Source organism: Protopterus annectens, chromosome 2.part1, assembly GCF_019279795.1.
Source record: "Protopterus annectens isolate FY-2018-M chromosome 2.part1, PAN1.0, whole genome shotgun sequence".
In the NCBI taxonomy this organism is placed as follows: domain Eukaryota; kingdom Metazoa; phylum Chordata; order Ceratodontiformes; family Protopteridae; genus Protopterus; species Protopterus annectens.
Window position 1 is genome coordinate 922,856,086 of NC_056729.1, and position 25,486 is coordinate 922,881,571.

Genomic DNA, 25,486 nt, shown 5'->3' on the forward strand with positions numbered 1-25,486 from the left:
TAACAACTTAAGGCCCCCTAGGAGAGTACCCATCCCTGCCTGGGACCCTAACTTTGTACTGGAAAAGCTCACCCCCCCCCCCCTTTGAACATGCAGCTTCAGCAGAGTTAAAATTCCTTTCTTGGGAACAGCCTTGCTTTTTAGCCATAACCTCAGCTAGAAGAGTGTCTGAGTTGCAGGCACTAATGGCTATGGAACCCTTCATCATTTTCCATGCTGACAGGGTTTCCCTGAGGACTAACCCATCATTTATGCCTAAGGTGGTCTCCAATGTGGCTCTAAACCAAGCCATCCATTTGCCAACCTTCTTCCCTAATCCTCCAAGTAAAGGGGAAAGGATACTGCATACCTTGGATGTGCACAGACAGCTCAGGTTTTACCTTGACAGGACTAAACCTTCCAAAAAATCTGACCAACTGCTAGTCAGCTTTGCTACAGGGGCAGAGGGCAAGGCCATTTTAAAGCAAACCATTTCCAAATGGATAGCATACTGCATCCATTTCTGCTACAAGCACCATGGAAAACCTACCCCACAGGGGATCAAAACACATTCCACTAGGGCTACTTCCACCTCTACAGCATTTCTCAGGGGAGTCCCTACCAGAGACATTCTGGAAGCTGCAACCTGGAGTTCTGTACACACCTTCTCCAGTCATTACCACTTGCCTATTTTTTCTAAAGCCAGAGCTGGATTTACTACAGCAGTCTTACAAGGCTTGCTAGGCAGCCCTAACTCCTCTTGAATGCCTCCACCCTTCCACAGCTTTGGGAATCACCCCAAGTGTGATGACTGCATCAGTGAAACACGGAGAACATAGTACAGTTGTGTACACTTACCATAAATGTAGATGTTTGAGTGTATTCACTGTTGCAGTCCTGGTTTCCCTCCCTCCAGCCCCCTGTTTTTCTCTATCCTTTCTACCTATCCTCTATATGGCCATTTTTTAGGGCAGGGGTATTTACTTTTTACTGGTGGTGTTCCACACCATGTACTACCTTCCTATTTGGGGGGCTCCTGACATCTGGGGCAAGAAAAACTGATTTAATGATGTCGGCTGCCTGTTTTATACCCCTGACAAACTGACGTCATGGAAGAAGCGACCGCATCCAATGCAGAAATCCCAAGACTCTGGTATTCGGGCCAACTTACGGCTACCTGCAGGCAGATAACCCAAGTGTGATGACTGCAACAGTGAATACACTCGAGCACCTACATTTATGGTAAGTGTACACAACTGTACTTTGCCAGGCAAAACAATTTGTCCTTCCCAGTGTAAAAGATACTTCTGGCTTCTCATAAACCATCCACCAGAAAAATTTACCTTGGCAAATGGAAAAAATCTACTTGGTTGGATACAAACAGCTTTGATCCTTTCTCAGTCTGCAGTTGATAAGGTGCTAGAATATTTAGCCACTTTATTTCATTTAGAAGCCTCAGTTTCTACCATTAGAGTTCATTTAGCTGCCTTTTCGAATTTCCATAACAGATTTGATGATCATTCTTTGATGTCTCACGTCTTTGCAAAATTTTTTTTAAGGGCACTCAACATTTGAAGACATCTTTCAAAGAACTTATAGCGCCTTGGGATATAACCTTAGTCTTGCAATGCTTACTTAGTCAACGCTTTCAGCCAGCAGCTACTTGTGACCTCAAGTTTTTATCTTGGAAGAACCTCTTCCTAGTAGCCATCACGTCTGCTAGGAGAATTTCAGAGTTATAGGCAATGCGTGTGAAGCATCCATATGTCATCTTCCACAAAGAAAGAGTATCACTCGGAACTAATCCGCCCTTTCTTCCCAGAGTGGTGTCAGACTCCAGTATCAACCAGACCATAGACTTACCAGTCTTCTTTCCAAATTTTTCAAACAAAGGGGAGTACTGCTTGCATATGTTGGATGTTCACAGACAATTACGTTTTTACTTGGACTGAACAAAAAAAGTCTAGAAAATCAGACCAACTATTTCTGTCCTTTCCAGGTACCAGATTGGGCAAACTGGTGTCAAAGCTCACCTTGTCAACATGGTTAAGAGACTGCATTACATTTATATACAATCAGAATAAACTCAATCTACCAGCAAAAGTTAGAGGTCATTCGACAAGATCTGTTTCCACTTCAGTGATCTTCCATTCCAGAGCTTCTATGGAAGACATATGTGCACTCGCAACTTGGGCTATTCCGCATACCTTTATCATGCATTACAAATTAGATATGGTCTCCAGGGGAAGAGCATCTTTGGCTCTATGGTGCTCGGGAATATCCTTCCTTAGGCAAGCCCAAGATCTAAAGTAGCTGGGGACTCTGTCCCATCAGTCAAGAATGAATGAAGATTGACAACATCAGATAGTTATTTTCTTACCATAGCATTCTATCTGTGTTGTCACTCATTCATTCTTTACATCCTGCCCTCCTGACACTTCATAGAGACTCCTGGAGGTTTGGAACTAGTCCTGGGAATGTTATAGGGTTGATGCTCAGACAGAGCTTCATTTTTTTCTTTATGATAGGTAAACTCAATCTGAGGTAATGGGAAGAGAGGCAGTATGGGTAGAGCCTTAGCTCGGGAGTTTTTGGCTGGCGTGGGCTAGTATAATGGCCAAGTCATTTCTGAGGATTCGGAACCGAACCCATCAGTCAAGAATGAATGAAGATTGACAACACAGATGGAACATTATTGTAAGAACATAACTTATTTTTTCCTTTTCAAATTCTTCTTTACGCCCTTCTGAAATTTTTTTTACTTTCCATTCTTTCTTATTTTTCTTCTTTTTACTCTTGTACCTATTTTGCACATAATGTAGTACAGTACTCGTGGTTTGCTTTTGTATTCTTTTCTCTGTAGATACCTTCTTTCTCCATTGTAAATAATATTTATGCCTAAACAACAATGCCTTAAATTTTCCTTGTTTTTTGTTTTTATCTGTTCTTTATACTGGTAATGAATGCGATTACTGAAGTAGTTTATAAAATGAAAGATGATAAAGTACAGTGGAGGAACAAATGGGTCAGTTGGATGCAAGAAGGGAAGCTGTTGAGCCAGTTAAGCAAATTAATCAGTTTTCTATATGGGCTTCATCAAAAGTGAAGTTTTCCCGTACTTCATTTTCTCTTCCTTTCTTACATCATGCTGACACTAGGGAAAAAAACTTTTTTAAATTCAATCCACCATTCAAACCATTTTTAAAGAAGTTCTTCATTGATATATGATTCTTCCATGACTGTGATACTTCCCACTCCATTTCAGACCAGTATCCCAAAGATATTGTCAGTCCTCGCACTTCAAGCTTTCCAGAACAGCCTGCAGCAGGGTTTGCTAGCCATTCACTCCCGACAATATGGCATTGGTTTTGTATCTCAGCAAACAAGGGATGACCACTGCTATCCCTTGTCTCGAGAAGAAAGTGAAGGTTTAGGAATGGGTTAGGTCATGTTTTTTTCATAGCAAACCATGTTCTAGAGGAAGTCAGGTCACTTGTGAACAGGCTCATCTGTTTTGTTTTGATGCCGCATGAATCTCTGTCTAACCTGTTGGTAAGGCAAATGCTGTTTTCTTACTGGGATGGCATGTTACAGTTTGTCTAGCCAATGCCAAGTGTGGCAGTTTTTAGTCCATCATCCGTCCAGCTGAGGAATTCTCCAGGAATATGATGCATGCTGTTCAGAAAGCCTTCCTTGGACTCTTGTCTACTTTCCCCTATTTTCTCTTATAGCAAAGTTTGTTCAGAAAGCTAATCTACAAGTCCAGACTAATTCTGATAGCCCCATTTTGGCCTCAACAAATATGATTTGCATTGCTCATGCTTCATCTTCTGGAGAAGCAACTCCACTGTCTGTCCTGTCCAGAGTTCTACATCCTAAGTCTGACTGTATAGTTTCTCCACTTCAAATGATGGGTAGAAATTTAGTCTTTCTATCCACAGTAGTGCAGGTTATCTCATCCCAGAAACCCAATTCTAAGAAGACCTAGAAAGGCAAATGGACACACATCCAGCCCAGTGGAGTATTGAGGTAAAGCTCGGCATAATCCCAAATGACTGGTGTTCAGCTAGAAAAATGAGCTGTGGAGAAACTGGGGAACACTGATGTGAATGACTAATGCCAGCTTGCCAGTCCAGGCGAAGGGAGGAAGCAAGGCTCACAGTACTGGCAGTATATGTAGAAGTTCAGGTGTATCACCTGCAGCAGGAGCTTAGTGTGTCTACACTGCACAGCGGTGTTACCACCTAGCCAGGAGTTTGTGAGTATGTGGTAGATGTAGTAGACTGCAGAAGCTGCTAAGCGGGTGTGGCTAAGGCAGTCCACAGGATTCAAAAACTTGCCCACCATTTAACCCCCAACTCTTACCATCATTAGGCAGTCAATAGACCAGAGGTTTCTTGACCCAGTGGAGGAACAAATGGATCAGTTGGCTGCAAGAAGGGAAGCTGTTGGGCCATTTCAGCAAATTAATCCATTTTTCTATATGGGCTTCATCAAAACGTCTTGACCCCTTCAAAGATGCTGTACCTTCAGTTTTAGAATGTCTTTTATGAATGTTTGATACTGGATTTGGTTATTAACTGACCCATAAAGGATAAATTCCTACATACATTGGGGCCAAATACAATGTCATTGGCCTCATTAAAGGTATGCAAAATTTTTTAAAAGGTGCATTTTTTATGAGAGGTCCTTTTAAGGATCACAGTCCTCCACGAGCTTTCCATTTTGAGCTGGAGAGAGTCTCTCATTATCTGCAGAATCAAAGATGTTCATTATTGGATCTGTGTAGGAGTAGCATAAATTTATATGAGACATATCCTTCCAAGTTTAGAACATTCAGACTGTACAGAAAACTTTTTGGGAACCTTCCTTGTGAACTATATGTTCATTGGGGCATAAGAATGCTGGTATAAAAAAGGACTTGCACACTCCAAAATTCAGAATTTTCCAGCAATTGAAGAGTTCAGTCAGACGTCTCCTTTACGCTACAGTTTTGTTTCTCTGGCCAGCTCATATGTCTGCTTCCTGGCAGATAAGTAGAGTAAGTACCCCTCTGTGGAGCTTCCTTATATGTTTTTGAGCTTGGTATGCTCCCTTGCTTCATTCTGATAGCCATCGCCAGTGCCCCACTTCCATCACTGGGCCTACTGTTCACTCCAGTTTCTCCCTGGACTTAAAACAAATTATGATCAGGGCTGAAGCAAGGCCTAAGGGTGTCATAGTGGGGGGGTTAGTGATGTTTAACCTCTGCCAGGGGAGGTTTCTGTTTAAAGCTTATCATAGTTTCCTAACTCTCCCTTTGGTTGCATGGTGATGTTGTGAGGGGTAGGTGTGCAGTGAGAACATGCAACATCTCTCTGCCTCTGTGGAAGATGAGCCTCCCTATTCCCCCATTGTAGACTGTGCCCTCCCTTGCATAGTCCCCAGCCTGTAATAAGGACATCATGGGAAACACCATTACTGCCCATCTTCCCCTGGATGGGCACACTTTCCATCCCTCCCTGCCACCCCATTAGTTGCCTGTGCCACACACTGAACATAGGTCATCTGGGCTGTAGTCAGAATTATCCATTTATGCCGTTGAAGTGGTACCTTCTTTATAGTTAAGTAGAAGTTGTAGAGAATTTTTTGTATTGTGCCTAGCAGAAGAGGGAAATGTGTCAATGGCAGATAAATCCCTTATAAGGATTCCACACTGCTTGCCCCTTGTTTAAGGAAGCCTCATAACAATCCATTCTTGTGCAGTTTGCCTTTGTTTTTACCGCAAATACTATTTGCAGTCTTCCGAACAGCATAAATCTCATTTTAGTGAATCGATGACTTATGGTCCTTTCTTGGTCCTCAGTGGCTACCAGCTCCTTTCTCAGAGGTCCCCTAGAGGCAAAGGAAAAGTAACAAAACAGCTATAGAGGAATTGGAAGGAATCTGACCATGTTCATCATTAGATCACTATTACCCTAAGCTATATGGGTTGTATCCTCCACAGGACATGACAGCTAGACTTCTTCCAAAGTTTAAAGGCACCTTCCATGCACCCTAACCGCTGAATAGCTTAATTAGAAAACATAAAGTCAGTAGTTAGGACAGAAAACCTTCAGAGCTTTCTTGCAGTTAAAGTGCCCTCTTCCCTGCAGGCTAGAAGTGATCAGTCGTTAGCTAGCTCTTCTCAAAGGCTGAGCAGATAAGTACCCCATTAGGGAATACCTTCTTCACCAATTTTTCTGATGAAAACTTTAACTTCCCTGTCAAGGAAATTATTGCTAAAGCTGGGTTGGGTATTTTTAGTGGCTGTCAAGTAAATAAATAAATAAATAAAATACTGTAAAAGTTAATTTAAGATTTCCTGTGGGAAATATCTTTTTAATTTTTTTTTTGTGTGAAGAAATTGTATTTTTCTATAATATGTATATATACCTATGGGCTAGGACTAATGGTTTTGGGGGTTGTCATTACAAATTTTGCATCTGAACTTATTTTTGCAGTCAGGTTTTACCACTGACTGTGTAAGACTTCACTACCTGCTTGTCAGGTACTTTTTTTCAGTAGAGATCTGGACCCGGCTTTGAGCTTTTCAGTGCTTCCTTCCCTGATCCGAAAAAGAAGAAAGTTATATGAGTCGTTAGTCTTTGGGCTGCCCTTCTCTGCACCTTAGCTGGAAATGAATGTCTCTGCTGTGGCTATTTCAGGTACCTCAGACCACTTATCAGCTTCTATCATTCCCTTTGGTGTGGGTTCTCAAGAAGCCATTAAGGACCAAGAGGCAGACACATCCTCTGCGACTGTTTGGATGTCCTTTTTTTGGCGGGGAGAACCACATTTGTCGGTATCAAAGGAAGGATCAGACAATCCTGTACTGCAAAGCCACGCTAAGGATCTGGATTCTGAAGGATGGGACCAGTGTTTGGGCCTGTCATTTCCTGGGGTGATCTCTCAGGAAAAGAAAATAGAAGTTAGGTATTTTCTTCTCCTTTTTCACATAGGCAAGATGGTGAAGATTTGCTGAGTTTTACTAAAGGTTTATTTTTAGCCTATATTATCTTTGCATTTTTAGTTTTCCTTGAGTCATGAAAACAATTCCTCACCGATTCTGATCCTCCGTCTGAGGGACAGGAATTTGATTTAGACTGTGTTTCCAAGTTTTTCCACAGCAAGAGAGGGAATCAGATTGTAAGGAAAGTTTTTCTTCAGATTCTCCTGAAAAGTTATCTTTTTCTGCTACTGTAGACAGAATGAAGGAATTGCTTCTGTGGGAGCAAAATGAAATACCAGAATCCCAGCAAAGCTATATTACGTCTTATTACAGGTGGAGTTTCCTCAGCTTGCAGTTTTTCCTCTTGTCTTGCCAGCATTAGAGGATACTTTCTTGGCAGCCAGCAGTATGCCTGATAGTCAGCCTAGTCCACACAAGAAGTCTGATAAATTATATACGATTCCTTAGGCTTACAAATTGCTGTTATCAAACCCTAGATCAGACCCTGCAGTGATTTCTCTGTCAAAATCATCTTGTGGGGAAAATTTACACAGCTAATTTGCATGACCAGATTAGTGGATCATCTGGTTAAACAAGAAGAAAAGGAACCAAGCTTTTTATGAACACTGAGGTAAAGCATGCACTTGGAAAAAGAAAAGAAAACAAAAAACAGAAAAAATAAGTAGCTATAATAATAACAACAGTGTGCTCAAAAATGTAAATCAACGATTCCATAGCCAATAAGACAAGTAGTTATTATCCTGAGAATCCAAAGCAACTAGTTTTTTTATGGTTCAACCATATTAATAAAAAAAATCATTGTCACATTATGTCTAAATGTGAGTTTTTATTCGTTTCTTACCATCACTTTAAAAAAAGAATGCAGCTCTTACCTATGCTTGTGGTATAGTGGGATAAAACCCTGGCTACAGCCCAGATGTTCATTGTTTACCTTCCACATGCACATCTGAGAGAGTCGGAGGTGTAAATGAGCTTGAATGACTAACATCAACTTGTTCATCCTTGATGGGGGCAGACTGCTGGGCCAGAAGCATCAGCATTAGCATTACCTTGGGGTAGTTAGGTGTATCATTTGCCTGTAATGTCCATGTTACCTTGCACTGCTTCAGGCAGGGACTTCTCTGCTGAGTTGGGTTATAGGAGGTATGTGTGGGAACATGTACATCTTTCCTCATACCCAACTGGGTAGCCATTGTGAGGCCACAGGTAGCCTGGGAGGATAGGCTGCTCAGAGGGACAGGCAAGTTGATCAGCTACCTTCCTGCTGACTCTTGCCACCAGGGCAATCGAGGGATAAATGGTCTTATAGGGTTCTCACCTAGCCTGTGGAATGCCTGTCTCTTGCTTGCAGAGCAAAACAAATGGACTGAATGGGTGCAAGTAATGAGCTCATTAGCCAGTGTCCCTTTGAGGTGGGGGAGAATTAAAAAAAAAATTCTTATGATTTACAGTTAAATATAATGAAGACTACATTAGGTTGAAATCCTTTCAACATTAAATAAGGAAAGAGATTTTGAGTATTTATTTTATAGTAAGGTGAATCAGTTTGCGAATGTAATAAGAAAATATGGCGCATTCTGAAAATCCTAGAGACATTATGAGTGGAATGAGGGAAATTATTTTGCCTCTACGCATACTGTATATTGAGTATGGTGTCCTGCTGTTCACAGATTCATAGGTTTATAGGTAGGTACTAAGCTGTCGGCCCTGGGGCCTATATATGCGTAGTCAAAAAAGTTCCCTAGCTTTCGCCACCCAAGAAAGTTATTTTCCTGTGCCCCTGTCTAGCAGAGGCACAGAAGTGATCCCTGGGATGAATTTCCTATTTCCCATCCAGTTGTTGAGATTTTTCTTAAAGAGGGCTAATGAGGATCTTTGCTTGACATGAATGGGTAGTTTGTTCCAGAACATGGGAAGTCTCTGGGACAGGAATCTATCCCTCCAGCTTGTTCTGTTTATTGTGGTGGCAAGGTTTAGGTCCCTGGAGCGTGTGGCTTGGAGGGGTTGGGGTTTCTTTAAGTGTAGCATGTTCAACAGATCTGGGTTTGACATGGCTTTGTATGTTAGGCAGAGGTTGCCTCTGAGTAGGCGATAAGCGACGGAGTAGAGCTGGAGTTTTTTGAATCTGTCTGTTTGAGGCTGGTAATGTAGTTTGGAGTCATCTGTGAATTTTGTTAGCCAACGACCTGCTGCATTAGCCTGGACTTCTGAGAAGTAAATGCCAAACAGGAGGAGGACCCAGGACTGAGCCCTGTGATACTCCACTTGTTACTGGTCTGAAGTTGGATTTGGAGTTGGCTACTTTCACTGTGTGGGTTCTGTCAGTGAGCCAGTTGGCCACCCATCTTGTGACATAGGGATTTATGCCCAGTCTAGTGAGTTTATCTATAATTCCAGAGTGGGGGATAGTGTTGAAAACCTTGGCGAGGTCAAGATAGGCTGTGTGCACCACCTTACCCTCGTCCACGGCTCTGGTGACTACTTCAAACAAGTCATTCAGGTTTAGAAGACATGACCTACCTTTTACAAACCCAAACTGAGTGGGGTCCAGAGTTTGGAGGTTACCTATGTCCTTGTTTATAAGTTCCAAGATGATACATTCCATGGCCTTGCACACCAGGCTCGTCAGGCTAATGGGGCGGTAGTTCTGGGGTCTGTGGTGGCACTCACTTTGTAGAGTGAGATAACTGTCGCTGTGCGCCATTCAGTAGGCACAAAGCCTGAAGTGAGGCTATAGTTGAACATGGTACTTGGGTGGGGTGCCAGTTCATAGGTTCGTACTAGGCTATCTGCCCTAGGGCATTTATAAGCCTAGCCAGAGTGTATGTGGCCTACACCACCCCTTAGGATGAGAATACTTTTAGGGTTTAGTTTACTGTGCCTCTGTCTAGTAGTGACAAAGAGATGACCCCCGGGGTAAACCTACGATCTCCCATCCACTCGTCGAGATTTCTCTTGAATAGAGTCAGTGAGGGGCTCTGCCTAACATGGACTGGGTGTAGGGAGCCTCTGGGTTATGAATCTGTCCCTCCAGCACGTTCTATTTATTTCTGTGTTGAGGTTTAAGTCACTTGTTCTCGTGGCTCTGATGGATTTGGATTTTCTGAGGTGGAGCATGTCCATTAATTCAGGATTGGACATGGCCTTGTACGTCAGGCACAGATCACCTCGGAGTAGGCGGTATGCGACTGAATAGAGCTGGAGTTTATTCAGTCGGGCAGCATATGACATATGTTTAAGACCCTTTATCCTCTTGGTGAGGAACTTTTGGGGTCTTTCCATCTGCTGCAGGTGTCGGGTGAGATACATCCCAAATGGGGCATTGTACTCAATCATTGGCCTGATAAGAGAAGAGTACAGGGGCACAATGACCTCTCTTGATCTAGATGTGAAACCCTTCATGATAAGGTGGGCAATATAGAAGGTCTTCCTAACCACTTTGGCTATGTGAGTGTCAAATGAGAGGTTACTGTCAACCTGGGTCCCTAGGTCCCTGATTACCTCTTCCGTACTTAATGGATTACCGCCTATGTGGTAATTTGTCAGTACCTTGTTTTTCCCAAAGGGTATGACTATACATTTTTGGCGTTTAGCTTAAGGCCATGGCTCTGGCACCAATTATCCGCTTCTATGAGGCCTCTCTGAAGGATGTTTGTGTCCGCTGGAGTATCAATTATGGCCCAGTTTGCAGTCATCTGCGAACTTTGTCAGCCACAATCCTCCTATGTTTGCCTGTACCTCAGAAAAATAAATGCCGAACAAGAGGGGTCCCAGGACTGAGCCCTGTGGGACACCGCTTGTAACTGGCTTAGAGTCTGACATAGCTCCAGCAACTCTGACCCTGTGGGTTCTGTCCTTGAGCCAGTTTGCAACCCATCTTGAGACATATGGGTTTACATTTAAGCTGGTGAGTTTGTCTATGATGCCCGAGTGGGGTATTGTGTCAAAGGCTTTTGCAAGGTCAAGGTAGGCTGTGTGAACTGCCTTACCCTCATCAATGGCCTTAGTGACTGTTTCAAAAAAGTCGACCAAGTTCAGAAGGCAGGATCTGCCCTTGACAAAGCCAAATTGGGTAGGATCCAATGTCTGTAGGTCCCCAATGTCTTGTTTATGAGTTCTATAATGATCCTCTCCATAGCTTTGCAGACCAGGCTCGTCAGGCTTATGGGGCGGTAATTTCCAGGGTCCGTAGAAGCACCGCCTTTGTGAAGTTGGACCACTGTTGCCGTACGCCACTCTTTGGGTACGAATCCTGTGGTAAGGCTAAGATTAAACAGCAGCCTTATGTGTGGGTTTAGTTCCTCTTGGAGTTCATGTAGCACACAGCCTGGGACACCATCCGGTCCCATTGATGCTGTGTTTTTAGCTTGAGAGGGAGGCTCTCACCTGGGCATCTGAGAAGTTAGGGAGGCTACACTCTGCTGGGATAGTTATTTCTCCTTTTGGGGGAGGGAGGAGAAATTTGCACTGAACCTGTCTGCCAGAATGTTGGCAATGTCAGTGGGTTCAGTGTATTTTGTGTCATTTTGGACTAACTCTGAGCATATCTGGGAGTTTCCACCCAGGTTTCTAACATAGCTAAAGAAGGCCTTGTGATTGTCTTTTGTGTCATTTGCGATTTTTCTCTCAAAGTTGGCCTTGGATGATTTTATGAGTGATCGTAGTTTTTGCTAGTACTGATCAGAGATGCCTTACCTTTTAGGGATTTTGCTCTGTCATGTAGTAGCTTCCTCCTTCTGTTGTAAAGTTTGTTTATGGCTGGGGTCCACCAGACTGCCTTTGGGGAATGGGTCTTGGTTTTATTTGGGATTGCATGATCCATGCATTCTTGAAGGTGCCCATAGAAGGCATTTGCAAAGGATTCAGCAGTGTGGGTTGTGGTTTCCACTGGCCCAGGGGCCTTGAAAGATACAACTTCAGTCTTAAGAAGTGTGAAGTTTGCTTTTGAGAAGTTCTTCACTGTGGTCTTTTGTGCAGGGGGGGGGGGATGTGGATTTCCAGTGAGATTAATTTATGGTCTGATCTTAACAAAGAGGGATGTACTTCCGGTGTGGAGCATTTTGTCCCCATGTTTGTGATGATCAGGTCTAGTATATTGTCTCCTCTTGTGGGAATGGTGACTAGTTGTTCCATTGCATTTGAGTTTATGAATTCTAAGAACCTTTGGGCTAGAGTGTTGGGGCTTGAGTAATGTTCCCAGTCTATGTTTGGGTAGTTGAAGTCTCCCAAAATGATGGTATTTGGAGAGACATTCATACTCTCCAGTGTCTTCAGGAAGGCTGTGTGGGGTTCCTGAGTTTGAGAGGGTTGTCTGTAGCATGCTACAAACTGTAAGGCAGTTTTGCCTATGGTTAGTTGCACCTGGATAGTCTCCGATGCTTGTTGCCACTAACCTGGAGGTGTGGGTATCTTTGATGAAAATGGATACACCCCTCCTTTTGTGGTTCTGTCCAAGTTTTGGGGCGGGAAAGCATGATATGAGGTAAAACCTGATAGTGCTGGGGTGCTCTCAGGAGCCTTGAACCAGGTTTCAGTCACTGCACAGACATCGATGTTCTCCATACTGAGGAGGGCTTGAGGGTGTGCATCTTGAGGTTTAGACTTCTGGCATTGAGCAGCATTACCCTTAGTATTTTTCCACTTGTGTTTTCTAGGGAGGTAGGTTTGTCATTTGAGCCTTGCCTAAAAAGGCACTATGGGGGTGGCAAGAGCTTTGGCCAATATCCGAAGCCCAGGGGTGACAGGTGCAAACCATCCCTTCGCGAAAAGCGTGGCTTGTCAAGCATGTCATCCCAAGCAGACAGACACTGGATCCCTTAGAATGACACCAGTAATTAAGCCAATTGTTAAAACTGATCATTTTGTCTTTGTACTGTGGCATCATTCTTGGTGAGGGTAAGATACTGCTCAGGGTCAGGGTCATACCGGCCTGGGCTACATAATCAGAGAGCTCCTCTATGTCTCTTTTCATGTAGTCCAGGGAGGTATCTCAGGTCGTTCACACCTGCATGTACAATGACTGAGTCATATTTGTACTTGCTGTGGAGTGACCTGAGTGCTTGTGTTATGTGGCGGATTCTAGCTCCCGACAGGCAGCTTACTGTGACCCTCTCCTTGTTCAGTCTGGTGAGCGGGGCGTCAGTGTGCCTGACTATGGAGTCACCTATTACAAGTGTGTCTGGCATGTTGTTTGGCGTTAAGGGCTGTGACTGTTTAGCACACTGACTTTGTGAACTATGTGTTGCATTTGCTATGTCTTGAGGTGGTGGTTTCTTGGGTGTCTGCTTTGGAGGCCTCTGTTGTTTTGGTAGATTTTTAATCAGCGCCTCCAGTATGTTTTGTGTGTTTATGTGTTTGGTTTGCAGTTGTGATAGTTCTATGTGAGACTGGGTTTGTGGTGTGCGTGGTTACCTTCTCCTCCTGACTGGTCTTGCCAGTACTGAATTGAGAGAGCTCAGCCTCCAGTTTGGCTATATAGTTGCATCTCTCGCATATATTTGTATTTGTTGGGAGGAGGAGAGGGTTGTCTGTGTACATGAGGCAATTGTAACATTGCCTCAAGATTCCCAGATTCACCAGCTGAACAGGAGAGGACGCTAGCAACTGACCCTTCGACATGCTAGAAATAGTGAAAAAGATTGCTGTGTAACTGATGTCAGAAAGGACCTATAGGGAAATGGGTACTCAACAGAATTTAGGTGAATGAAGTTCATTCTGTAATTCGTGCAGAACACAGCCGGGGATGTTGTTAGGTCCCATGGATGCTGTGTTCTTGGCTTTGGAGAGTGCCGTCTTTACTTGTGCAGCCACAGGGGCTTTTCATTCTTCTGGTATAGTGATGGGCCCTTTGGGGGGGTAATGTTTGCGCTGAACCTATCAGCCAGGATTTTGGCAATATCAGTTGGTTCTGTATATCTAGTGCCATTGTGCTGTAGCTCAGAGCAGATCTGAGTGTCGCCACTGTGATTCTTGACATAGCTGTAGAATGCTTATAGGTTCATAGGTTCATACTGGGATATCTGCCCTAGGGCATTTATAAGCCTAGCCAGAGTATGTTTGACTTTTGCCACCCATTTTAAATTAATTTTGCTATGCCCTTTTTCGAGGTTAGTATACTGTGCCTCTGTCTAACAGTGACACAGAAGTGATACCCGGGGTAAACCTATGATCTCCCATCCACTCATCAAGATTCCTCTTGAAGAGAGTCAATGAGGGACTCTGCCTAACCTGGACTGGGATTTTATTCCAGAGTGAAGGGAGCCTCTGGGTTATGAATCTGTCCCTCCAGCATGTCTTATTTATTTCAGTGCTGAGGTTCAAGTCTCTCGAGCGCGTAGCTCGATGGGATTTGGATTTTCTGAGGTGCAGCATGTCCATTAATTCCGTTTTGGACATGGCTTTATAAGTCAGGCACAGATCGCCTCTGAGCAGGCGGTATGCCACTGAGTAGAGCTGGAGTTTCTTTAACCGGGCAGCATATGGCATCTGTTTGAGCCCTTTGATCCTCTTGGTGAGGTACTTTTGGGGTCTTTCAAGTTGCTGCAGGTGTCTGGTAAGGTACATCCCAAAAGGGGCATTGTACTCAATTATGGCCCTGATGAGGGATGAGTAAAGAGGCACGATGACCTCCCCTGATCTAGATGTGAATCCCTTCATGATTAGGTGGGCTATATAAAATGTTTTTCTAACCACTTTGGTTGTCAAATGAGAGATTGGTATCAACTTGGGTCCCCAGGTCCCTAGTTACTTCTTCCGTACTTAATGGATTACCACCTATGTGGTAATTTGTAGGCACTTTGTTTTTGCCAAAGGGGATGACTATACACTTTTTGGCGTTTAGCTTGAGGCCATGGCTCTGGCACCAGTTGTCTGTTTCTATGAGGCCCTTTTGGAGGATGCTTGTGTTGGCTGGAGAGTCGATTATGGCGCCCAGTTTGCAGTCATCTGCGAACTTGGTCAACTACAGTCCTTCCGTGTTGGCCTGTACCTCCGAGAAATATATACCGAACAAGAGAGGTCCCAGGACTGAGCCTTGTGGGATGCCACTTGTAACTGGTTTGGTGTCTGACATGGCTCCAGCAATTCTAACCATGTGGGTTCTGTCCTTGAGCCAGTTTGCAACCCATCTAGTGACCTAGGGGTTTATATTTAAGCTGGTGAGCTTATCTATAATGCCAGTGGGGTATTGTATCGAAGGCTTTTGCGAGGTCCAGGTAGGCTGTGTGGACCACCTTCCCTCATCAATGGCCTTGGTGACTGTTTCAAAGAAATTGACCAGGTTTAAGAGGCAGGATCTGCCCTTAACAAAGCCGAACTGGGTAGGATCCAGTGTCTGTAGGTCCCCAATATCTTTATTTATGAGGTCCATGATGATCCTTTCCATAGCTTTGCAGACCAAGCTAGTCAGGCTTATGGGGCGATAGTTTCCAGGATCTGTTGAGGCATCACCTTTGTGGAGAGGGACCACTGTTGCTGTACGCCACTCTTTGGGTACATATCCTGTAGTAAGGCTGAGATTGAACAGTAGTTTTATGTTTGGGTTTAGCTCTTCTTGGAGTTCATGTAGGACACAGCCCGGGACACCGTCTGATCCCATTGATGCTGTGTGTTTTGCTTTGGAGAGGGTGGCTCTTACCTGAGCATCTGAGATGTCAGGAGGGCAGCACTCTGCTGACATAGATATTTGCCCTTTTGGTGGGGAGGGTGGGGGGGGGGGATTTTGCGCTGAACCTGTCAGCTAGGATGTTGGCAATGTCTGTGGGTTCGGTGTATTTTTTGTCATTTTGGACTAATTCTGAGCATATCTGGGAATTCCCACCCAGGTTCCCAACATAACTAAAGAAAGCCTTGTGATTATCCTTAGTGTCCTGTGCACTTTTTCTCTCTAGGCTGGCCTTAGACGATTTTATGAGTGCCCGTAGTTATTTGCTAATACTGATCAGAGATGCCTTCCCTTTTTGGGATTTTGCTCTATCATGTAGTAGCTTCCTCCTTCTATTGTATAGTTTGTTTATGGCTGGGGTCCACCAGACAGGACATCTGCCTTTGGAGGATTGGGTCTTGGTTTTATTTGGGATTGCATGATCCATGCATTCCTGAAGGTGTTCATAGAATGCGTTTATAAAGGATTCTGCGGTCTGGGCCATATTTTCCACAGGCCTGGGGGCTTTGAAGGATTCCACCTTGGTTTTGAGGAGTGTGAAATTTGCTTTAGATAAGTTTTTCACTGTGGTTTTCTGGGCAGGGGGTGGGGTCGGGATGTGAATATCCAGTGAGATTAGTTTATGGTCTGATCTTACCAGTGAGGGATACACTTCTGGTCTGGAGCATAGAGTCCCCATGTTGGTGATGATCAGGTCCAGTATGTTTTCCCCTCTTGTGGGAGTGGTAACAAGTTGTTCCATAGCATTTGAATTTATAAATTCTAGGAACCTTTGGGCTAGGGTGTGGGAGCTAGAGTAATGCTCCCAGTCTATGTTTGGGTAGTTGATGTCGCCCAATATAATGGTGTTTGGAGAGACCTTCATATTGTCCAGTGTTCTCAGGAAGGCCGAGTGGGGTTCCTGTGTTTGGGAGGGTGGTCTGTAGCAGGCTATAAAATGGAAGGCAGCTTTACCCACTGTTAGTTGCACATGGATAGTCTCTGATGCTTCCTGCTGTGCCACCAACCTGGAGGTGTGGGTATCTTTGACAAATATTGATACTCACCCTCCTTTTGTGTTTTGGTCCAAGTTTTGGGGCCGAAAAGCATGGTATGAGGTATAACCTGGTAGTGCTGGGGTGCTTTCGGGAGCCTTGAACCAGGTTTCTGTTACTGCACAGATATCGATGTTCTCCATGCTAAGGAGAGTTTCAAGTGCGTGCATCTGGAGGTTTAGACTTCTGGCATTGAGTAGCATTACTCTTAGTTTCTTATCCCTTGTGATACCTATGGAGGTGGGTTTGTCTTTTGAGCCTTGCCTAAAAAAGGCACTATGGGGGTAGCAAGAGCTTTGCCAATATCCGAAAGCCCAGGGGTGACAGGTGCAAGTTGTCCCCAGCGAATCATTGTGGCTTGTCGAGCATGTCATCCCAGGCTGACAGGCATTGGATCCCCTTTGAATGACACCAATACTTAAGCCAATTGTTGAAATTGATCATCTTGTCTTCATATTGTGGCATCATTCTTGGTGAAGGTAAGATGCTACTCAAGGTCAGGGTCATACTGGCCTGGGCTACATGCTCAGAGAGCTCCTCTATGTCTCTTTTCATGTAGTCCAGGGAGGTACATCTCAGGTCATTCACACCAGCATGGACAATGACTGAGTCATATTTGTACTTGCCTTGGAGTGACCTGAGTGCTTGTGTTATGTGGCAGATCCTAGCGCCCGACAGGCAGCTCACCGTGACCTTCTCCTTGTTCAGCCTGGTGAGCGGGACATCAGTGTGCCTGACGATAGAGTCACCTATTACAAGTGTGTCAGCTGTGTTGTTTAGCCTTAAGGGCTGTGACTGTTCGGCACACTGGCTTTGTGAGCTGTGTGTTGCACGTCTTTTGTTTTGGGGTAGCAGTTGCTTGGGTATCTGCTTTGGAGGTCTCTGCTACTTAGGCAGATTGTTATTTAGAACCTCCGAGTATGTTTTTGTGTGTTTGTGTTTGGTTTTCTGTCGTGGTAGGTCTATGTGAGACTGGAATTGTAGTGAGTGTGGTTTCCTTCTCCTCCTGACTGGTTACGCCAGTACTGAGTTGAGAGAGCTTAGCCTCCAGTTTGGCTATATGGTTGCATCTCTCACATGTGTTGGAATTTGTTGGGAGGAAGAGAGGGTTGTCTGTGTACATGAGGCAGTTGTAACATTGTCTCAAGATTCCCAGATTCACCAGCTGGACCAGAGAGGAGATTGACAACTGACCTTTGGACATGATAGAATAGTATTGGGAATTCCTTTATAATTGAAAAAAAGGGCCAATGGGGAACAAGGTACTCAAGGGGAGTTTGTGAGGGTGTAGTGCTTTTAATTTTTTAGTGCTGACTTATATAATTGCTTTAGTGAGCAAGTGCCAGGTAACTTAAATGCAATGTGTTACAGGTAACTTAAATGCAAAAATGACAAACAGTAACTTTCTTTCAAGTGAAACAAGGAAATAAGTACAGTAAGCAATGCAGATATCACTAGGGATCCACAGAAGCACTGAAAAGCCGAGTTTTAGGTGGAATTAGCATTTCAGGGAAATAACAAGCAAACAAACAACAAGCATACAAACAAAGCTAGATTCAGCAGGCCTGGATCTAGTCTATGCTACAGCAAACATGGTGTACCAATTTCAGTAAGAAACAGTTCAAATATGCAAGCACTATAAGCCTTTAACCAGAAATTCCCAGCTCAGAAGGGCAGAGTCCAGCCTCTCCTCCCACAAGAGTGCAGACCACGAACCTTCTTAATGTAAAATAACTGGCCTGAAGCCCAAGTGCTTAAACCAGAACTAATACACTTTTAGAATAATAGACACTGAGCCCTCAATCAGCAGTTTCCAACTTAGAAGGATGTAAGCTACCTGTCCTGCCACCACAGTGCAGGCCACAAACCTTCCTAATGTAAAACAACTGGTCTGAAGCCCAAGTGCTTAATCCAAAAGACTTAGAATGATAGCTACACTTTAATCAAGTTACTACCAAGCAGTAATAAATACAATTGAATACTTTAAAGAATGCCTGGATTAGTGCTCAAGTTATACAAACAAAGCTAGGTTCAGCAGGCCTGGATCTAGTCTATGCTACAGCAAACAAGGTGTACCAATTTCAGTAAGAAGCAGTTCAAATATGCAGGCACTATAAGCCTTTAACTAGAAATTCCCAGCTCAGAAGGGCAGAGTCCAGCCACTCCTCCCACAAGAATGCAGACCACGGACCCTCTTAATGTAAAATAACTGGCCTGAAGCCCAAGTGTTTAAACCAGAATTAATACACTTTTAGAATAACAGACACTGGTTGTCTTTAGAATCAGTAGAGATTTTATTTTCATAACTAGCTTTGGAGGATTTCATGAGGGATCTCGGCTTCTTACGGAGACTGACCAGGAAGTTTCTGCAGTCAGGGGATTTTACTCTTTTTTTTTTTTTTTTTTTTTTTTTTGTTCTTCCTTCTGTTTTCTGGAGTTTTAGGTTGTAGCAGGGGACCACCAGTTGTTTTTTTGGTTTTGGAGGATAGCATGTGGTTCTGTTATGTGCTTACACAGTGCATTTGTACAGAATTCAGCAGTCGTACCTCTATTTTCCGTCTGTATGGGTGTTGTGAAGCTTGCCACTTCTGTCTTAAGAAGCATGAAGTTGGCTTTGGAGAAGTGTTTTACTGTGATTTCCTTAATAGAGGGTGGGGGTGGGATATTGATGTCTAGGGTGATTAGCTTGTGGTTGGATCTGACCAGCGAGGAGTTGACCTCTAGCGTGGAACATCAGTTGCCCATATTGGTAATGACCAGGTCCAGGATATTGCTGCCCTTGGTTGGGGTTTGGACAAGCTGAGAGTTTTATCTCTGTAAGATGAGTGGTTAGAGAAAGTTGTCTAGATGGCTACCTTAGGGTCTGAACCAAAAGCCGTTTAAGAAAAGATTAATAGATCTTCTTAACATGTACCTTTGAGGAAAGCAGTACGAGATGACACATGATAGAAATCTGAAATCCAACAGAAAGCATCTTTAACAAAAAATAAATACACAGACCAGTAGGACAGAACCTGAAAACAGAGGAAAGATGAGGTGAGCATGACATTCATGTACTTGTTTACCTGTAAAGTGCGAAATTAGGAAAAAATCCCTGTTTTTTAACAGAGAGGGTAATCTGTGCATAAAAGAGGCTTTAACAAAAGCTGATGGATTCAGAAATTGGAGGGTAGCTCTTGTTTGTGACAAACATGACTGTCTTAAGGAAAATGAGATGTAAATAACTAAGTTAAGTTACAGTGGCAGCTTGTGTGTTGTAGGGATTTGGTGGATGCAAGTTGCATTTCTCTGACTTGTATGTTTCTGTGTAACCCTCGGATGTTAATCTCTTTAGGAGTGTTCTTAATTTCATTTGAATAAACATAAATGTTTCTTCTCTTTTAGAGGACATCATATGAATGGTATATCCCAAAAGGAATACTGAAGACTGGCTGGATGAACAAACATTTAAATCTTGTTCCTGCACTGGTAGTTGTTTTCTATGAACTGGACTGGGATGAGTCACAGTGGAAAGAGAAGCAGTCTGAATGTGCAACCCGGGTTGAAATTGTTCGGTACAGTAAAATATGTACAAGTTAATGCATAAATACTAATGTTATTATTTTCCAGATTCCTTCATGTTTTCTTGTTGCAACATATGTTTGCTTGACCAGATGTTTAGCATCAAAAAGCTCACTGTTTTAATTTTGGAGCTTATGATCATTGGTGAAAGTTATACAGTAAGAGAGCCTTTATGAGCCTCATAATGCCTTGTACATGGGTGATCCCCCACAGAAAGAAGACCTGTCAAGACATTTTTCCTGCTGATCTCTGCTTTTTCCAAAAATGGCATATTGTTTTAAATAATGCTATCCATTTCCAGTTGCAACATAATGTATCTAATGTGACATCGCTCTGCTAAAAAAAAAAAATCTCAGGGTCTTTTAGAAGTCTTCTAAAATATTTTGATTTCAGGAAGGGCACATTGAATTGGAACTTTACAACGGCGTCCTTGCAATATAACAGGAAGTTTGTGTAGGCTCAAACTGTTTGTGTGCAAGCATGATGAGATTCATGCCATAGTTCTACAGTTTGTACATTCTAAACATTGTGCTGTAACTGCCTAGAAATAGATCTACTTGTCTGCCTTCTTTCTGTGTGTGCATTTTGGTATTTTGCTGTATGGATGGAATGCCATAGCCTTCCTCATTTTATTATAAGACCTCCGAACATTTAAAAAGTAGTAACTCGATATCTACAATGCCCCAAGTTAACTATGCAATGAAATCACTGCCACTGTCTTCTGATTTTTTCCTATGTTTTGTAAACTTGTTTTCTATAAGCTTTAGGCATACACTTAAAGCATGCAAAAAATAATTTCAAGTAGTCCAAACAGTCAGAGGTAGACATTTTTGACAAAGCATTGATATCTTTATCCATAAGCAGAGGGTTTAAATACCCTCTGCCTTTGCCCCTGGTCAGTTTGCTTATTACACACATGTTCAAATATTCAAAATGAGCAAAATCATCTCAGTCTACACTGAGGAAACTATTTTATACTGAACTTTTTTTTCAGGCATGGGTTTTCACCCCTGTATTTGTATGCCTTTGATGAAGGGTGATATGTTCATCATATTGATCATCGCTGCAGTAGCCTTAGCTATATGGGTTATATCCTGCCAAGTATGTAACACCCAGACAGCTTCAAAGCTTTAGGCCAACTTCCATGCACCCAAGCTGTCAGGCAGTTCAAACTGAGCTGACTAAAATGTAAGTTTGGTCGAGGAAACCCTTCAGAGTTTTACTGCTGCCAAAGAGTACGCTCCTCTGAGGCTTTTGAGGATTGATGGTTGTGCTGGGCAGCTAAGTTGCCTTTGGGGAAAAACCCTTCCATTTTCTTAATTTTGTTGATGTTTCATTACTTTCCTCTTCAGGAAAGTTATTTTAAATCTAGAAGTAACTCTAGAAGTGTTCTATTTTAACAGACTGCCTCGAGACTGTAACAAGCTTTTAAATAGAGTGCTTGTTTTTTCTGTCATTTTAAAAGTGATGTAAAGTAACTGAAAATATGTGGAAAATTGTTTTTGTTTTACTTTTGTGGGACTGGCATAGTGTTTTAAAATGACTTTTACTGTGTTTTTCAGTCAAAAAAACTTTTGTGGACTGGCAGTGCTTATTGCCAATTGCTGCTTATCGTCCCAGGAAAGAGGCACCATTTTCAGCTTGACCATGGAACAGACTGCTGGTCCAATGATTGACCCTTCTTCCTGCCGCAAAAAAAAAAAGAAATAATAAGCAAACAGCAGAGTAGCCATTTGCCTCATTCGCAAGTGGGTGACTCTGCCGTGGCCTTTTCTTGTACGTTAGACCACTCATCTTTTACACTGTGCTAGCCATGTGTTCTGTGGTTGGTGGAGTCTCTTTTTGTGCAAGGAAGAACCACTCTTCTCGGTCTTAGAAGAGAGGACAGGGAATGTTTCCCTATTTTGCTCGAATGCAGTGCCTATCCCGGAGTAAGCTGCTGCTGCTGCTATTAAAAACACTGTTGGCTGCATTTTTCCTGTCAAAAAGAAACAGAAAACCAAGCATGTATCTAGTCCTCCTCTGTTTTCTTTGGATAAGAGTGGTTTACTAGGTCTAGCTCAGGGTTTAATTGATGCTGTTGATCCTTCTTGTAAAGTAGCTTTTGGAAAAAGAAATGATTCCTCTTTTCCTGAAGAGATTTAAGGTTATGAATCTGAACAAACACATGTGAGGATAGACATGTTTTTTCCCCTCAGATTTCTGATTCAGACTCAGAGGAGAGCTCAGTGCCTGATTTTCCCTATGGGTTTTTTTCTTCCTCTGAGACTGTTACCAGAATGTGCCAGTGTTTAAGTGGGAGAACAGTGAGGTTTCTCAGTCCCTCAGAAAATAACTATGAGTTGTTACAGAAAGATTTTCTAGTACCTGCACCCATTCCTCCTGTTCTGTTTGACTTAGAGGATGTGTGTGTTACTGCCTGCAGTTTTCCTGATAGCCAGCTAACTGCCCCTAAAAAGGCAGATAGGATGTATAAAGAACTTCAGTCTTTTAGATTTTTATACACTATTCCCAAACCTAACCCAGCAGCTATAGCTTTAGTTAATGCTACTTCTGCTATGCACTTTAATTCCAATTCTACTCTTTCTGTTAAGGATGGGGAAATTATTGAAAGGTATGGGAAAAAGTGTGTGCTTCTGCAAATCTGATTTTATGAATTTTGAATTGTCAGCTTCATGTATGTTAGTTTGTTCTGCCAAATTGTGAAGTATAAGGGATGGCTTATCTCACAGTTTCTTCTTGTGAGGAAGAATTTGCTTTAAATAATGTAGTTTCTTCTGTTGCACTGGTCAAATCGAATTGTTTACAATGTATATATGATTCTGTTGATATTTCATCCAGTGCTATGGCCACTGGTACTGTTTTGAAGAGGTTTGCATGACTGCATTCTCAGAACCTCCCAGATGTTAAAAATGAGATTTTGAATTTTCCTTTGGATAGAGATTTAGTGTTTGGCTCCTCTGCTGCAGAGGTGATCAAAAAAGGGACAAGCTTGTCCAGGGAAAGCTCTCCTTTTCCAAATTTTCTTAGGGAGTTTTTCTCCTCATCCAGTTTTGGCAAAAACAGAATAAAATGTCTCAATAAAATACAAGTAAACAGACATTTAAGAAGAAATAGCAAGGGGTTCCAAAACGAAGTCTTGAACCTCCCAAAACCAACGGCAGTCCAACAAGTCTGCATGAACTATTCAAGAGACCTTTTGACCCCTTCCCACCCTGGCTTCTTTTTTCTTCCAGAAAGTCTGACCTTCAGTTTTTCACTTTGGCAACAGATTGTTTCTGGCAATGGGTTTTGAAAACCATTCATCATGGTTATAGATGGCAGTGGGAAGAAATTCCTCCTTTCCAGGGGGTCATTCCTCATCTTCCAGGTCAGACTCTTCTGTTCCCACCAGTTCTTCATTACTAGGCTGTCCCAAAGAGTGATATAACCAGTTATTCCTTCTCAGGTGGGGAAGAGCTTCTATTGAATAATGTTTCTAGTGCCAAAAAAAATGTATGAAGACCAGTTTTGAATCTTTCTTTCCTAAACTGTTTGTGATCGTGCCCAGTTCAAAATGTCACTTCACAACCTACTCTTCATATTTTAAGTTTTCTGACAACACTAGACTTAAAAGATGCTTATTATCACATCTCCATTCATCCAGACTTCAAATGTTTCTTAAGGTTTTTTTGTGTCTGGATCACAGTATCAGTTCTCTTACCCTTTGGACTATCCACTGCACCAAGAATGTTCACAAAGTGTCTAGCTCCAGTTGTATCTCATTGCAGGCTACAGAGTATTCACATTTTTCCATATTTAGACAACTTGCTTATCTTTGCAGAGTCTTTTTCAAAGTATCAGGAATCTCTCTGTAGACTGAGATATCTCTTACACAAGCTAGGATTCCAAGAGAGTATTCAAAAATCTTTCTTAACTCCTTCACATAGGATTAATGGTATGTCAGCAAGACACCTCATTTCAAAGAGCTTTTCTTCCACAGGAAAAAATAGATTTTTATCTAGATCTATTTCTAAGGTTTTCCAGTCAGATTTCAGTCATTGTGATGGAATACCTCAGGATTCCAGGTCTCATGGCTTCTGTGATTCTCATAATACCTCTTGCAAGACTCCACATGAGAAAGATACAGTGATATCTGAAATCCATTTGGTCCCACCATCAACACCCATTATCTTTTCAAATTCCAGTTCTGTGATACCACATTGATACGGTACCTAAACAAACAAGGGAGAACCAGATCTTACCCACTATGCAAACTAGCCATGTTTGCATGGGGGTATGGATTTACAGCACAATCTCACTCTGTAGGCATCGAACATTCCATTGGAGCAAAATTATATGGCAGACAGACTGAGCTGGACAAGTACAGGACCTCACAAATGGAAACAAAATCATAGGGTCATCCAATATTTGATCCACCTGTGGAGAGTTCCTCAGGTTGACCTTTTTGTCTCCTCTCTAAACATTCAACTGACAAAATTCTGTTCCAGGATTTCATGCAAAAAGGCCTGGAAAATGGATGCCTTTTCTACCCTTTCCTCTGAAATCCTGATTACGCCTGAAGATTTAGAAGTCTCCCCAGAGATCATTGTGGTGACTCCCTTCTGGCTCAGGCAACAGTGGTTCTGCTTCCTTTTGTAATAATCTGGGGGCAATTGCCACAAGCTTCCTTACAGACTGGATTTACTCACAAAGCATCAGAGGTATTTGCTGCACCCCTATCACAAATAACTTCAGCTGACTTGTTTGGATTATTAGGTCTTAACACTTTTAGGCACCTATTTTTGAGGATGTGCAGCAGGTGTAAATGGAGACAAGAAAGCCTGCTGTTAGAAAGTCATATATTAGCAAATGGAAATGTTTTTTTTTTTCTAGTTGGTACCAACAAAAGAAGTAGCACCCATTCAGCACTAGTTTTTCTCTGGTTTTACAGTATTTGAGTTACTATCCTCTGGCCTATCTTACTCCTTTATCAAGGTTCCTCTTTCAGCCATATCAGCATGCCTCCCCATGGATACCACTCTTTCAGTGCAGTCTCATATGAAAATGTTTTAGAAGGGGATTCTGCATAAGAAATCTACCGGAAAACCTGGATTTACTCAGTGGGATATTAATCTTCTCTTAGAGAAGCTAACATTTTCCTCAATTTGAACCAGCTCATCAGGCTGACTTGAGGTTCTTAACATGGAAAACAGTTTTGCTGATTTCTCCGACCACTGCAAGAAGAGTATCTCAGTTGCAAGCTCTTATGGCAGGTCA

The 25,486-nt window shown here is 42.7% G+C and overlaps 1 protein-coding gene across 1 annotated transcript in view; it reads left to right on the forward strand.

Moving 5' to 3' along the window:
- TRAPPC11 (trafficking protein particle complex subunit 11) overlaps positions 1–25,486 on the forward strand; it is a 2,455,228-nt gene that overhangs the window by 379,066 nt on the left and 2,050,676 nt on the right. Inside the window, exon 3 of the mRNA XM_044062556.1 lies at positions 20,051–20,220. Within this exon, the coding sequence (XP_043918491.1) occupies positions 20,051–20,220 (170 nt within the window). The remainder of the gene's footprint in view (positions 1–20,050; positions 20,221–25,486) is intronic.